We start from the raw sequence: 17,042 nt of genomic DNA, 5'->3' as shown, positions 1-17,042 counted from the left end.
CCCTTGGCCCCAGATCTTCACCACCCTATTGTCTGTGTCCATGGGTTATGCATATATGCATATAAGTTCTTTGTTTGATCTTTTCCCACTCACCCACCCTCCCCTGCCTTCCCTCTGCAGTTCCAAATTCTGTTCCATGCTTCTATGTCTCTGGATCTATTTTGTTCATCAGTTTATTTTGTTCATTAGATTCCACAGATTACTGAGATCATGTGATAAGCCATTCTCTGACTGGCTTATTTTGCTTAGCATTACTCTCCAGGTCCATCCATGCTGTAGAACTATTATTTACTTGAATGCTTGTTAGCACAGGTTGGCAAACTGTACTCTGTAAGCCAAATCTGGCATTCCACTATTTTTTTAATGAAGTTTTATTGGAACACAACCACACTCATTTGTTCAAGTATTCTCTGTGGCTACTTTCACCCTAAAATGCCCAGTTGAGTAGTTACAACTATATGTCCCACAAAACCTAAACTACATACTATCTGGTTCTTTACAGAAAGGCTTTGCCGACCCTGCTCTTTAGCACTGGGTTTCTGATTGAGTACAACTGTGGACTGCCCTGCCTGCGTACTCACACACACTCAGGGGCCACACTTCCTTCCCTAGAAACAGCCAGGCATTGTCAGCTGCTGGCTCATGTCCGAGTCCCTCCACCGGAAGTGCCTTGGACTGAAAGGAGCTACCTAGTTAAAGGTTATGCTCCCTTCTAGGGAAGCAGCCAATATCAGTGACTGGTCTATTGTGGGGACACAGAGACCTGGCCCTTTACCTCATTCTGTTGAAGCATAATCATCTCTATTTTGTAAAATTACTGTTTAAAATCCTCTGCGCTTTTTAAATGATCCCTTGTTCTATGTAGTCAACTCTTATTTTTTAGACAGTCCCTTATTCTGTAAATTAACGTTACTTTTTAGCTTGAGTGAATAATAGGGAAGATAGAGTTAGCTGTTTGACCTTGCAGGCCAGCCATCTGACGTAAGGGGCTGATGCTACGCCCTATTAGCTTCCTCCCTATTAGCTACTCAAGGTTACAAGCTGTCTGCAAAAAATAACTTACACAAAGCTCGTTGTAAAATCTGCAGAAGGTCCGGGACCCCCATATTTGGGAGACAAAGGACTGGGAAAGATATAAATAGGGAAAGCTTCCTCCATGTTTTTGCTCAGAAATTTGGGGGACAGCTCCCTCCTAATTGGCTTGTTAAGGCGTCCTATGTTCTGCTCGCTGATTTACAACACTGTCATCTGAGCTCCAAAGCTCCCACAGGATGGGCTGCAGCCTCTGGGGTAACTACAACATAGCCCATCTTTCTCTCAACCCAGTTCGAAGTTCCTCACTCCCGACAGTGTTATTTCCTAGAGAAGTCCCCAACAAACATGCACACAAACCTCTGTTCTAGAGTAGTTCCCCGGGAACTTGACCTAAGATAGTTGTTTTCAAAAGTACATGACTAAGCTCTTCTTTTGTATTAGGAAAATCTCACATTATTTTTTTCCTAATTAAAACTTACATTTTTATTCCACTTTTCCCACCAATTTGTATCCTATTATATTTTGATGCTTGGAAGTCTTTTCTTGATCACCCCTTGTCATACTTTTCTGTAACTATATTATATAAATTAAAATTTAATTTGATATTTAATTTAATTATGAACATAGGGTTTTATGTGTTAAATTCTTCAAGGCCAAGCTATAATTGCAGTAATTCTTAATATGCATTTGATCAAAAAAACATATACATGTGTTATAAATTTTGATAAACACATTAAACAGAAATAATAAAAGTAGAAATGCATCTGTTAAGATAGTGATTTCTATTTTTAATTAGTTTTTGCATTTGTGTACAAATATAATTTACTGCTAAAAGCAAGTGTTCAACATCAGTTGTATTCTATTTTCCATTTTATTTGTGGAAATGCACTAATACAATATTTGCATGTCACATAAGTAACAGATGGGAATGAAAATGATTTTATTGTGTTGTGCTGCAGTACCTTCTTCGAACTCCTTCTGAGTGATTTACCAAAATTCACAGGCTGATAAAATTCCAAAAAGTATTTTAATGACTTAAAACTAACAATGTAATTAGGTCCTCATGTAGTTTTCTTGAAAACAAAGAATTGAGAGCCACTTGACTTGCAGAAGATTTGTTAGCGAGGCATGAAGTTCATTCCTTTTCTCAATACCGACACTATTCCAAATTGTTCCTTTGTCACTTGTGACATTCCAGAGACAACACAGGAAAATTGGAAATGAAGAGTCTGCATCTATTGTGAAGAGAGCGTGGGAACTGGCAAAAGGGAAGACTGTGGGTACAAGCCACTCCTCACGTCCATTTTATAACAAAAGTACACGTGTAGCTTGAACATATGTAAAGGAGCCTGGCCAGTGAATTCCCTGAACACCTTCATCTCCTGTTAGAGGCACATCCACACCAACTGGACGGTCTCTGTGGCACATCAGTACCAAGATCCTGAAAAACGGCGAGATATCGCCTATAACTTTGTCTTTAACAAAACCTTTCATACTAAGTAGGTATTTAATAAAGACTAGGACACATTTCACAAAGGAGGCAGAGAGCTGGTGCTCAAGCAGATTTGGGCGCCAGCTTCTCTATCCCACATTTTCTGTTTACCTTTATTTTTCCTAATAAAGAATGGAGGTATTGCTTCATTCCAAAATATTGTAAGAATTGCGAAGATTATTAAACAATCTGAGACTTCTGGAAGGAATTTCAAAAGGAATGTGCGTTCTCAAATATCCAGCATTTTATCTTACAGTGTGTTTTGTTTCCTGTTAGTTTGAAGAGCGTACTGTTCCTGTCATAGGGCATGCTGTAAGGAAAGAAAAACTTAGAAAAGAAAACAAAAGGGAGAGTTTGAGAGTGAGTGACTTTTAAAGAAATCTAATTGTTTTTATTTCCCATTCTTTTGCACCTCTTGCTGGCCATGATGACAGGGGACTTCTTTGAAATGACACAGTCAGGTGTTGTAGAAGACTGGAAGGAAATATTATCCAAGGTCACAAATGGCCTCTCCTCGCTGTCCTTGAAGGTGTTGGAATATTTCATTTACTATGTGAATTTTTGTAAAGATTTCTTTTCTTAATCATTTTCTAAGAGCAATAATGATGGCAAAATTATTAATCTTAGAAATGTTAAGTAATTCAACTATGAATTTACAACGCAAGAATGCATAAAGTCATAGAAAAGGCTTAACTCAAGAAATTTAAGTAGGCTAATTCTGTCTACCTTTACTTTGGTTGTCTTATTTTCCTCTTGAATTATTTAAATAATTTACTGTATTCTTTGATTGACAGTGAATGGAAATATAACTCTCTTCTTGATGATATGGGATATATTAATGAGATTTAATCTTTCCCTTTATATAACAATCTATTGTGTCACTTAAAGAAAAGTTCCCTGCCCTGGCTTGGAGGCTCGGTTGGTTGGAGCATCATCCCATGACAAAAAAAGCGTTGTGATTTCAATGCCTGGTCAGGGCACATACCTAGGTTTCAGGTCCAATCCTCGGTGGGAGCACATATAGGAGGCAACTGATCGATGTTTCTTTCTCACATTGATGTTTTTCTCTCACATCGATGTTTCTCTCTCTCTCTCAAATAAAAAATAAAAATGAAAATGAAAAAAAGTTCCCCGTCACCATGGCCAGCAGCAAGAGGTTTAAGAGAACAGGGAATAAACACAGCTACGATTCTTTAAAGTCATTCTCGACTCACTCTTCTTTCTCTTCTTTGCTAATTGTTTTCCCTTTCTTCTACACATAAACAAAAATGTGTACTAGTAGGGGTTCACCTATAGTATCTTAGTGTATTCCTAGAAGGTAGTGTATGTGTTAAAATAGAGTTTGGAGGGAAGAAGACCTGAGTTTGACCATGACTTTAAACAACCCACTTAATTTTATTGAGTTTCTACTTATCTGTGAAATACTGACAATAATTTTCCTCTGAATGATCCCATGTATGTGAAAGACATGTATGAATGCAGTCAGTCAATATAAACACATACACTGAAAAATATAGTCTAATGAAACTAAGCCTCTTTGCTCTGCTCTATGGAGTTAAATTTTTGTAAGAAAAGGGCAAAGATAATTTTAAAAATTGAGTCTTATTTATAAAGAACCATTCACATTTCTGATCTGTAAACATATGGTTTATTTATGATTTTAATAATGAAACTAGAAAAAAATCAGTTTAATAGAACATACGAATAATTTTATCAACATAGTATTTGCTGAGAAAGAATCCATTTGGTCAAACTATCACAATACTGAATTTCACAGTTAAACCCACATGCAGACTGTAGAATTATGTTACAGAATGTTTCAATGAAATGTATTAACTATAAAAATAATCCAATGCAATTTCCATTTAACACATTGTACCAAGCGCCTTCTTCTTCTTCTTAAACTTGTAGAATTAACAAGTTTACAATCTTTCCCATAAAGTGCTATGCATTCAAAGTGCTTTGTAGCATTGAGGTTGAGATCAAGGAACAAATACTGTAGAGTTCCATTGTAATGCAGCTCAGTCATCAATGAAATCAGATATAATGTAGATGAAATTCTCTCAGAGGACAGAAATCAATGATGTGCCATCAGTGACACATCCTCAATAGGGGGGTGGGGCTGAAGAACTTCATAGACATGTAATTACAGCCATAATAAAAACGAGTTTAAAGTTGAATTTATCATTTTTATAGTGAGTACCCTTTCCTAGAGAAAGAAAAATAGAAAGCGACAGAGAGATAGACATAGACAGAGAGAGAAAGTTCACAATGCTTCTACAATCCATTTTTTGACTGATACAAAATCCTCAATTCAATCAATTGACCACGACAGCATATTTCAGACATTAGAGCACATCAGAGTTACCTGGAAGGCTTGTTAAAAAACCACCCATTGCTAGACCCCACCCACAGAGCTTCTAATTTAATAGGAATAACACGAGGACAGGAATTCATATTTGGGACAGTTCCAAGTGATGCTGATATCTTGATCACATTTTGAGAATCACTGGAGGCAGCCAGCATGGATTATAAGATGATTTAGGGCAGCAGTTCTCAATTCTAACTACATAGTTGAATCAACCGGATTTAAAAAAAAAACAAAAAACTGATGCCTACACCCATCTAAAACTAATTAAATCTGAATCTTTGGGGTGGAACCAGGGGTTGAATCATTCATGCATTCAGGAAAATGTCTCATGAAAGTCTAATGTGTAGTCCAGCTGGAAAATCACTGCTTTAGGAAATTTTCTTTCACCTCACGTGGAGAAGAAAAGATAGCCAGACATACGTGCCCTTTGGACTATCGGTATATGAACAAAGATGTCTTCAAGGAAATCAAAATCTCCAGTAGGCACACGGATACACAGCTTTTGCTAGCAATATCAGGGAGTAAATCAGAGAGGGACTGTGACTGTTGGTTTACAATGCACTCCAAGGTTAGGTCACAGGTTTGAAATAACAGAACTTGGGAAGGTGAGCAGCACGCTAATTTAACCCAACTTCCTTTTCTATTGAATGACACCAACCAAACAGTCTAGAGTCTAGAATGTTGGTATATGTGCTGATGTGCAAGGTTTACCTGCTATAATTATTGTTACTCATTCCACTCAGCTCAATTATTTACTACTATGATTAAAATTTGAGTAGCCCCACAAATAAGGCCCCCAAGGACAAAATCTCACAAGCGTTTGCCAGTCTACCTCAAGAAGCAAAACTACAGAAACACACACACAAAACAAAGGGCATTTTGAAATAATGTGTCCATTTTATATCACCCTTCTGGCATAAATAGAAGGAATGAATATTTGTAAGTGATTATACATGGCATGGGATCATTTTACAGGTTCCGGGCAATCTTTAGTATTGAGTATACATAGAAGGACCTTTAGAACTCATTTTCACAGACGGAGTCATTAAAGCCCCAAGCCACAGTTTTTAAATAAAACTTTCATGTATGAAACTGGGAGTAATATTTGATTATAAATAAAAAAGAATTTAAACAAACCCTAGATGTCAGGACTGGGCCTTTCAGGTGATCTTTGGTAAAAGTCAGGCATTGGAACACTATGAATTTGATTTGAATATAGACATCTCAGCTATGTTGAATATGTGACAGCCTCAGAGTCCTTTATTAGAAACCACTGCCCATAAGAAGGGTCCTACGATCTGCCAGGTATTCTCAAGGTGCTTACTGAGCTTCTGACCAGAATGACACACTGGAAACCAGCTCAGACAAGCACAGTGAGTTTTCTTAATAAAGATAAAATCTAAAGTCCTTGTAAGATGCTTGGGTGAATCTTTCTCCATTCTTGAAGTCTTCCAGAAAACATCTTTAAAATATCCTAAAAAAAAAAAAAAAAAAAACAATAAAAGAGATAGTAGAACTATAAGTATAATCACTCAGGATAGTAGAAACTGGGCACTAAAGATATGGAGGCATCAAGGAAATAGCAGGAAAACAAGGAAATGCTAAAAATAATTTTGGCTTTTTGTTACCATCTTTAATATTTTACATACTAGTATATACATATGTTATATATATTTCATATTTTAATATTTTAATTTCTTTTATATATGTATGGCTCTTAATACATAGATATTAAATTTCACAAAACTGCAGAAATTAAGGAATGGAGCCCATTTAAGGGCAAATAATCACAGCCATTCCTTTCAACACTAAAAGGGGGATGAATTCTGGAACAGTTTGCTTTCTTTCCTTCTGTGGTATGTCCCTGGGGCACCTTCTCCTCTGTAGTGCATCTTTGGGGCCCCGTAGGGGAGATAAGAGACTCACAGTTTCAGAGAGCTATGCTTGCAAAGGCCAAGGATGTGATTTAGAGTTGCAAAGGGAATAGAGTGGGTCCCTGTGTGCGCTTTGACCCCACCTCCATCTTACCCAGCTCTGTCCTGATAGGCTGGGTGCTAAGCAGCACAGAACTGAAACTGTGTGCTATGTGTACACAAGGGCTGATAAGGCATGAGCCAGCCCAAAGGAGAGGGGGCCCAAGGTGGGGTATCTGCTTAATCTTGCAAACAGATGAGGCCTAAACTCACCATCTCCCGGGCAGTCTCTTAGGCCTTCTTGCTGTTCAGGGAAACATCTGTGTGCTCACTTTCTCTTTGCACTCTGTGCTCTTGCTTCTCTTGGATTCCAGGGCAATTGGCTTTTCCAGGGAGTATTTCCACAGCCTGTAGACCCTCTCTACTCAGCCCTGACTCTGTCTGTTGGGATAGTCCCAGTCTGACACCTTCAGCCTTGCCTGACTCCTGCCCCCCAGCAGGGCTCCCCATCCCTGCTTCCCCTCCCTTTTGATCTGGCCCTAGCTGAAGGGCCTTCTCTTCCAGGTCTGAAGGTTCTCCTAGAGCCCCCACCTCAGCCTCTGACGCCCCAATCACGGTCACCTCCTCCACTGCTGGCACCCTCTCCCTGCTCAGCGCTATTTCCTCCGCTGCCACTTTCTCTGCAGACTCTGTTTTTTCTAGTAACTCGTCCACTTTGTGCCAAGTTTTCTCATCAGCAACATCTGAAAGAGAGGAGGCTGTATTTGCTTCTGTTTTTTCCTCAGCTGTCTTCAAATCTGCCAACACTTCTCTCTTCTCGTCAGCCATTCCTGCCACTCCTCCTTCCTGGAGATCTTCGTTAGCCACAACCATTCTTCCCTGTAAGCTCCCAACCCCCTCTGTGTGCCCATTCTTCATCACTCCTGTCCCCAGAGAGCACTCTTGATCCACCTCTTCCTCTAGGTCGTCATCCATCACTTCCTCACTTAACTTTTCTACCATCATGGACTCTCCTTCAGAAATATCTTCTTGGGCCCCCACTCCTTGTTCCCTTTGTAAAGACCCTTCCTTTCCCCTTCTTTTCAGTCCTGCAAGGCCATCTTGATCTTTGGCTGCACACTCCTGGGCATGTCCTGCTGGGTCACTTTCAGGAGCTCCTAACACACCCTCTCCCTCAGGGCCTGGCCCCTCATCCTGATCTGAGGGAGTCGCCTTCTCCCCGTTCTCCCTGCAGAGAAGCTCTGCTCTGCCTTTATGCCCTGTGTCTCCAGCTTCTCTTAGTCTTTCCCCTCCTTCCTCTTTCCTCACAACTATTGTATTTTCCGGTGACTTTTCAAATCCAGGTGCGGCTTCAAGCATGTCCACCTCCCTCTCTCTCGGTGAATCACCCCCTTGCGGGCCTGTGTCTCCAGTCCATTCAGGACCCTCCACGGGTGCTGCGTTCTTCACATCACACTCTGTTTCATCTAGGGGGCCTGGTGTCTCTTCCACGGGTCTCACTTCCTTCCCAATTCCCCCCTCTTCCCCTTTAAACTTTTGCTCTCCTGCTAAAACATCTTCATCCTGAGGAGCATTTGCCCTTGTCACCTCTTCTCTTTCAGATTCAGTTTCCCCCAGAGGTGTTCTTGGCCTCTCAGCTTTCCTCCTCTGTCTTGCTGCTTCTAATTCCTCAGGTAATGTTTCTTTCCTATCATCTTTCTGATTAGAGTCTACCTCAGTCTCAACATCCTCCTTTTTCTCAGCTTTCTTACAAAGTTCTTCCAGGCTTTCCTCCGAATTCCTCATGCTGGCGGCCTCGGCCTTCTCAGAAGTGGAGGAGCTCAAAGGTGTTTCGGTTCTCATCACCGTCTTCCTCGCTTTGGCTGGTTCCTCGCCCCCAAATACTGCCCCTTCTGAACCATCTGCTCTCTCCAGTGCAGTGTCACCCTCAGGTGCCATGTCCCCTAGATCTATGGATGCTTTCTCTTCACTGTCCTCCAGGTCTGGCTTTCCAGAGCCTGCCTCACTCACAGCCACCCCTCTCTCGGCCTCTCCCTTCTCCGGCGTCACAGCCTCTCTCGGGGCTGCTACCTCCTGAACACACTCTGAGTTCTGAGCTGCAGCCTTGCTGGCAAACACTGCCTTCTCCAAACTCTGCTCCTCTTCAGAAGCTGCCTTCTCTGTCTCCAGCACTGTCTGCATCAAGGCCTGCTGTTCAGGAGCCTCTTCTTCATTCAGACTTCCTGAGGCTCTTGCTGCTTCTTCTCCCATTGGCTTTAACCCCTCTTCATCCAGCTCTCTAGCCCCTTCTGCCTCTGCCCTGCTTGCTCTGCCCTGAGGGCTCTCCCTTTCCCCAGTAAACAGTGCGACTAGAGCTGGCTGCTGTGCTGTTGGTTTCCACTCCCCCAAGGGAACCTTATTAATCCCTGCTTTACTCCCCAGTGTTACACCCCCTTTTTCTTCTAGTGTGTCAGCATCCCTGTGTTGGGGAGCCCCTTCTTCTTCCACTGCTTCTTCTTTCTCCACTGTGTACATTTCTGATGCAACTGGCTTGGATTCTTTGTTTGAGGTGAGGGCTGTGCTTTCTTCCGCCACTAAAATCCTGTTTGGTACTATAAAGTAAGGTTAGAAAACAAGGTTACTTTAATCAAAGTGCACAGAGAGGAGATATTATATGTAATATTATGTACTACAAGAGGTATTATATATAATATCAAGGGGCCATTGATATTATATATAAAACATTTCTCCATTCTATGATGATATCAACTATAACATGCATCAAAATGGCTTTTCGTGATGAAAAGAAATGCTATCAAATTTAATGGATACATTTATATTAAAGAAAAATTGAACATCAGAAATGTTGAATACAAACAAAAACTCTGTCTTAGAATAACAAAATCTCTCTCTCTCTTTCACACACACACACACACACACACACACACACACACACACACCCCTCCTACTTTCATTTGAAATATTAGGAACTTCAAAAATTATGCAATAAAAATAGTATTTCCTCTTTTAGAAATCATGGTTCTCTACAGCACCATAATATGCCCATCCCAGCCCATGTTTTTTATACTTACATGGGCATTTAGCAACATAATCATAATACAGTATGAGCTCATCATTATCCCATCTTTTACTCTCACATTTTAAATGACTATATCTAGATATCATTATCAAATAACTTTATAGCTCAAAGTAAGACTTTTTACTAAAAACACCAATTTGTATCATAGGTCAGGATGCCTCCCATCTATGTCCAGAAACTGATTGCTTTTGGCAAAGCAGGATCACAGAGCAAGACAAGACTTTGTAGCCTAGAACAATTTTCAATAAATAACCTTCTTGAAGTATTTCATAAGTTCTCATCCATAATTCCCTGGCAAATCTGGGTGTACTAGCTATCAATACTTTAATAAATACAAATTCAATATGCTTCTTAAAAGTCTTCAAATGGATTTCTTTTTATTTAACAAATACATATATTTCTGTTGAAATGATCTACACAAAATAAAGGCATGCCATGCCATTCACCTAAAGCATTTTAATTTTCATACCATAAAATAATACTTTGAAAGCTAAGAGCTTGCTTCTAAAACGATTATCTTAATAATTTTTATCAATTTAAATTTTTTCACTTATATATGACACTGGACTAGATGTTACAAAATAAGTTATCATACCAGGGTGTCAACCTACAAATTATGTCAATCTATAAATAGGAAAATGTGTCTTCCTCATTTACTTATTTGCTTGACTTTTTGAGTAGTCATTTCACCTCCTATCCCATTACCAACAATCTACCAGACACCTAAAGCCCTAAAGCCCTGACCTTATTCACATTTTCTGTAGTCTGATACCCCACCCAGGACAGTCTTATCACCCCATTTCCTCTCCTAATACAAAACATGGATGTCCTTTCTTGCATTCCCAGTCTCTTGTCAGCTATTACTAGAAACCATTTTGAAGTAAGGTAATAATAACTGACATTACATTTTCCTTAAAATAAATGCATTCAGAAGGTATCTTTTAATGTCTTCTTTCGAAGTAATAACACAGAAATTTCAGGCCTATCAACAGAGTTGGTGTTGACTTTTATAGACTGTCCTCGGCATATCATAGTGGTTATTTACAAACTTGTATATAGAAAGTCCCAGAAGAAACTGTTGAACCAAATGTTCACTCAGAGAACATGCAGCCAATTCACCTGAAAGAATATCGTCCATTTTATTTCATTAAAGATTATTTTCTGATTTAAAACAAAATTAAAACAGTGAGAAACTACAAAGCATGACAAGTCTCTTTAATAATATATCTGTTGTTATTCAAATTCCTACATGAAATATATTAAAATTCAGTTATGAAAGACATTTAAATGAAGTCCTCTGTTTTGCTAAACTGGCCTCTAAAATTATGGATTATTTAAAGAACATTCAGGAAAACAGGGGAATAAAATTGCCTACCCACCACATAATAATATACTATGCCTACATTTAAAAAGAGAAAGTACTAATGGCATCCAGCTGAGCTATTATATGAACACACACTGTTGGGGAGTCAGACATGACATTCCCAAAGCAAGGGAGAAGGAGTAATTGAGGCCCTTCTAAGAAATGTCAGTTCAAAAATATGACATAATTTTTGATGGTTACCTTGTAGGCTTTTGAAAGAATGACTGTAAGAGAGCAAGCAATATTCACAAATGGGGGTAATTTGTTTTAGTGGAATGAGTACATACTTGGGAGTCAGACAGACCTGGGTGAGAATGCCACCTCTGTATGAACTTGGGAAATAATGCCTCACTAAGCCTTCATTCTTTAATCATAACATAGAAATAGAAAACAATTTCACAGAATTCTTATGACAGTAAATCATAAGATGATTAGCACAGTGCCTGGCACACAGAAAGCCCTACAAAATCTTCCTTCCATATTCCCCTCCCACTGTTTATGATATATGTTCTTCATTTAACCGGATTTGATCTAACAACTACTGTGCCTGCATTGTAGAATGTTTGGGGAACTCCTTGGGTTTAATGCCCAGTACAAAAGATTTGGATTCTCCAAGAACAGGGTCCTTGTCATACAACTCAGCCCACTGCATGTTCAAATGTCACATGGCCCTCTTCACATTGCCTAGGGCAGTGGTAGGCAAACTCATTAGTCAACAGAGCCAAATATCAACAGTACAACGATTGAAATTTCTTTTGAGAGCCAAATTTTTTAAACTTAAACTATATACGTAAGTACATTGTTATTAACTTAATTAGGGTACAACTAAGGCTTAGGAAGAGCCACACTCAAGGGGCCAAAGAGCCGCATGTGGCTCATGAGCCACAGTTTGCCGACCACAGGTGGAAGCTCAGGAAACCAGCATAAGTGCAAATATTCTAGCTACTGCTATTTTTTTGTGTGTGAATAATAAAGTTTTGTTTTTTTTCTCTGACCCAGAAGTCTTGGGTCTTCTGCCAGCATTCATGAAGCTATGGCTGGCTAACTTGTTTGCTTAAAAATAGGGTAAAATCTCAAATACCTCCCAGTGCTTGATGACTACCATTAAAAGTTTCAGGTGGGGGTAATGTGACCACATAATGAATAAAAAGAATACTCCCCCCCCATAAACATATGTTCAAATCAGGGTATTTTTGAAAAAGTCACCCACTAACAAATGGGAATCCTGATTTCAAGGACAGAGGATGTTTGAGCAGATATGCATGAGTCATGTCTGTTGGGTCACCCTGATTGGGTCACTCTAATTGAACGCTTAGCATCAAGATACAGGTCATATGCTGATGGCAATAAATTATTTCCTAATTTTTAAAATATAGAGAGTTCAAATAAGTTATTCTGAAGTGTGCCTTGGCTATCCATGTCTTCAATCCTCCTATTCTGTCAACTAACTGGAGTTTATAAAAAGAAGACTGGATCTGAAAATCTCTATCAATGTTTTTTATAATCCAAAATTCTTTTTTTTTTAATTTTAGGTACCAATGTATTCAAAAATTAACATCTACATCTGTTATCAGCTTGAAAACTCCCCTTAGGCCTCTCAGCCCCTCTTGCCATCACATTCATCATTTGAAAAGAAAATAGACCTGGAAGAAGAAGGAACAAGGATAAAAAGATGGAAGATGGAAATGGGGCTGACTTTGGCAAAGGATTTCTGAAGGTTGTTTTTTTTAGGTAATGATGTGCCCTTACCTGCACCTGTGTCAATCTCCAGCTTGGTCAAGAGCTTCTCCTCCTCATCTGTGCTGTTAACACCAGACTGAGCATCACAGGGGTAGTGGCAGCCAGGTTCCATAGCTCCGCCTAATATCTGTCCAACTGATTGCAGATTATATGAAATATCAAGAGGTATAAAAACAGGAGATGGAAACATTGCTTAACTATTTCACATCATTTCAGCAAATGGGGTTAATTTTAAAGCATTCACATGAATATGTGACCTTATTTTTTAAATCTATTAATTAAAGTTTCCAATTATGATTTTAAAAAGAAAAGATAATAGATTATGAAGTAGAGATACCCATGCAAAGAAATGCTTGCATTAAAAAAAATGACAACAGCCAGAAGCAGTGACAGATTTGCCAAATGCACATGCAATAGAATGACTGGAAAAGGAATTTGTTTGCCTTTTACTTTCCAGAAAGGTGTGTTATGGCTTTTATAACACCAATCACCACTGCTATTTTAAATTGTTAAAACTACCAGAGCTGACTATACTATTTTATCCATTAGTATATTTTAGTGATTTGACCTCAACACTCATTCCATGATGTGGACAGAGCAAAAAGGCTATTTATTGCATGATTCCTATAAATTTGACATTAAAAGCTGTTATAGAAATTCTTTTTATCTGCAGGTGATTACTAGCACAGAATCTCAAGAACACAAAGACCGAAATTCAAGTCCCATACTCCATAGTAACTGTGTCACCATGGGCATGTTTTTAGCCTAAGCCTAAACCTCAGTTTACCCATCTGTCAAATAGAGGTATATCTACTCAATGATTATTGGGAGGATTAAATACAGGGGTTGGCAAAAGCAGGTTTACAGTTGTGAGTACATGAAACAGTTTATTCTTGTATTGTTATTTATTGATTACTAGAGGCCCAGTGCACGAAATTCATGCTAGGGTGTGTGTGTGTGTGTGTGTCCCTCAGCCCAGCCTGCACCCTCTCCAATCTGGGACTGCTGGCTCCCAACCACTCGCCTGCCTGATTGCCCCTAACTGCTTCTGCCTGCCAGCCTGATCACCCCCTAACCACTCCCCTGACAGCCTGATCAACGCCTAACTGCTCCCCTGCTGGCCATCTTGTGGCCACATGGGGGCGGCCATCTTGTGTGTTGGATTGATGGTCAATTTGCATATTATCTCTTTATTATATAGGATTGCATTATTTTCCACACAAACAACTATAAATCTACTCCACCATCCCCCCATTAAGAAAAATATATATGGAGCATTCTTATCTTTCACTATTAGCAAGTGCTTAAGCCCTTAATAAACAATAGTTATGATCATGATGATGATGAGCATGGGTATTATATGTAGCCTCACCCAATGTGGTATAATTCTAGACAACACTGTAATATCAACTAAGTCTTTAGTTTCTGACATGTCCCTGTCTCCATCCTTTGCCTATCATCTGATGACCCATGTCCCTAATTCCCTGACATCTAACATTATACTACTTTATGGTTAACAAAGCTCATTCAAATAACACTCGATCCCTCCCTCCTAGATCAGAACATGATCTCTCCAAAATACCCTTGCCTTTCTTCCTCTCTCCTTCCCTTTCCCCTTCCTTCCTTCCTTCCTTCCTTCCTTCCTTCCTTCCTTCCTTCCTTCCTTCCTTCCTCCCTCCCTCCCTCTCGCACTTCCTCCCTGCTTTCATACTTTCTTGCCTCTCAGATATTCTGATTCAGTTGAGGGACTTTGAAGAAAACATAACTAGAATGTGGTCTCTTGCTTGTTTTAAGGTGAATTCTAAGTTAGTTGCTTACTGATCCCTCTGTGTTTGGAAACAGAGTGTAATGTCTGTCTTATTAGCTTTGGGGCAGGAGGCAATGGAATAACTTAACTGCATTAATCTTAAAGGAACAAGAATGGAAATGAGAAGAGTTGCATCATATAGTTCAAATGTATTCCCTTTAAAAGTTTTTTTGAACATCCATTTTCCTCATTCATACAGTATGCCAAATAAAAATGTTCTTTAATAATTTAGAGATGACATAAACTTATGAAAATTAGGTTATACTTGGGTTTGTTATCAAGTCAACCTTTATTTTAGTAACTTTAGAAACATAGTACATATAAGTTAAATATCATCTTTCTCATTCCAATAATGTTAACACTGCATAACTAGAGTGCTTAAATAAGCAGTGTTTTAGGTCTTTGCATATAGATCTACTTGGCTGACTGAGCATTAGAAATCCCAAGGATGGTAGAAGAGGACAAAGGGAGGAAGTCTGATTTTGTAGCAATTACTTGGAGCTTTGTTTCATCAGAACCAACAAGACATCTAAGGTTTATTTCCAAGTAGTCCATAAGCTGTAAAAAAATATGGTTTATTACACAAATATCAAATCATTATGTTGGATACCTAAAATTAACATAATGTATTATGTCAATTATACCTCAATAAAATTTTTTAAGAAATAAGTTTACACTAATAATAAGCAATAATGAAAGTAAATAATTAGCAGCTATTGAACCAAAAAAACTATTCTAAGAAGCCAAACAGCACTAGCATAATCTGAACATTACAACTCACTCAGGATTGACAGTGTAGCATGAAGTTCCTCTGTTTCAGGACTGTAACCACCACTTACCCATGTCTGCTGGCTTGCCCTTGGAGGGTTACGCTTTGGAAATAGATGAAAACCTGTACAGTTGGCTGTTTGTTGCCTGCTTCTGATTCAGCAAGAATGAGACCCTAGCCTGAGCATCAAGGACTTATTAGGTGTGAGACCAGAAAATGCCTCACTTGGTCATTTTTTTTTCCAGTTCTTGTGAAACTGAACCTTAAAAGCAAGAATTTGGCCAGTGTCCAACCTTAACCATTTTTGGCCTGTCATAAAGGAGGACTGCATGCTGAGACTCCCAGACCAGCAATCACTTTGTTCTCTCTAGTTAGCCCTTCATCCCTCAAGGTTCCTCTCTTTTACCTCTCCATAAAGATGACCATGAAAAGCAAAGGTCATTGTCAGATCTCAGAGCTTTTGTAGCAAAATGGAAGAGGGTCATATAGCGAATTTCTTAGAAAAGCCTTTTTGTCCACTCAAATAATATGGATATTTTAAGATGTTTTTAAAACACTAACATATTCTTATGTTCCAATGTTAGTTTTTTTATTATAAAAGAGTATATTTTAAAATAATATATGCTGTATTTTCCCTAAATATAAAAGTAGTACATATTTATTATCTAAAGCTTAAAAAGATAAAAAGTACAAAGAAGAAAATAAAAATTGCCCTAACTCAGGAAGAACCATTAGTTAACATTTTTATGGATTTTTGAGTATTTTTTACCTTACTCAATATAGATAGCATTTTGCATCCCATTTTATTCATGTAGCAATATATTGTGACCATTTACATACCATTAAATAAAACATTTCTTCAATAATTGCATAAAATTTTCTAATGTTTACTAAAATTTGGTTAACAAATTGCCTATTTGATATTGAGTTATTTTCTTTCGTGTGTACATGATTATAAAGCTATATTAAATACCACTTAAAATTATTTATTTATTTATTTATTTATTTATTTATTTATTTATTTATTACTATTCCCTTAGGATAAATTCCTAAAGTTGCAATTCTTTTTTTTTTTTAATATATTTTTATTGATTTTTTACAGAGAGGAAGGGAGAGGGATAGAGAGTTAGAAACATCAATGAGAGAGAAACATTGACCAGCTGCCTCCTGCACACCTCCCACTGGGGATGTGCCAGCAACCAAGGCACACGCCCTTGACTGGAATCAAACCCGGGACCCTTCAGTCCGCAGGCCAACGCTCTATCCACCGAGCCAAACCGGTTTTGGCATAAAGTTGCAATTCTTGGGCCAAAGAGAATGATGTTTTTAAATGCTTTTGATAAATTTCTATCATTCTTCAGAAAAGGAGGTATCAATGAGCAATTTTACTGATAATTATAAATGGCCTTATGTCCCTGTACTCTTGGCAACATGTCACAATTCCAACCAATTCTTTCTGTAATTGATAATTTA

General features: G+C 38.6%; 1 protein-coding gene across 1 annotated transcript in view; it reads right to left on the bottom strand.

Moving 5' to 3' along the window:
- Positions 1 to 4,155: 4,155 nt before the first annotated feature.
- Positions 4,156 to 17,042, bottom strand: part of ERICH3 (glutamate rich 3) — a 101,592-nt gene continuing 88,705 nt past the window's right edge. The window contains exons 13-15 of the mRNA XM_081086510.1: positions 13,003 to 13,128; positions 7,085 to 9,402; positions 4,156 to 6,372 (exon numbers count right to left, since the gene is read on the bottom strand). Of these exons, the coding sequence (XP_080942636.1) occupies positions 7,103 to 9,402; positions 13,003 to 13,128 (2,426 nt within the window). The 3' untranslated portion in view covers positions 4,156 to 6,372; positions 7,085 to 7,102. The remainder of the gene's footprint in view (positions 6,373 to 7,084; positions 9,403 to 13,002; positions 13,129 to 17,042) is intronic.

Source organism: Myotis nattereri (assembly GCF_964212035.1).
Source record: "Myotis nattereri genome assembly, chromosome: 3".
NCBI lineage: Eukaryota > Metazoa > Chordata > Mammalia > Chiroptera > Vespertilionidae > Myotis > Myotis nattereri.
The sequence above is the reverse complement of the archived record's forward strand: the minus strand, read 5'-3'. Positions and strand labels throughout refer to the sequence as shown.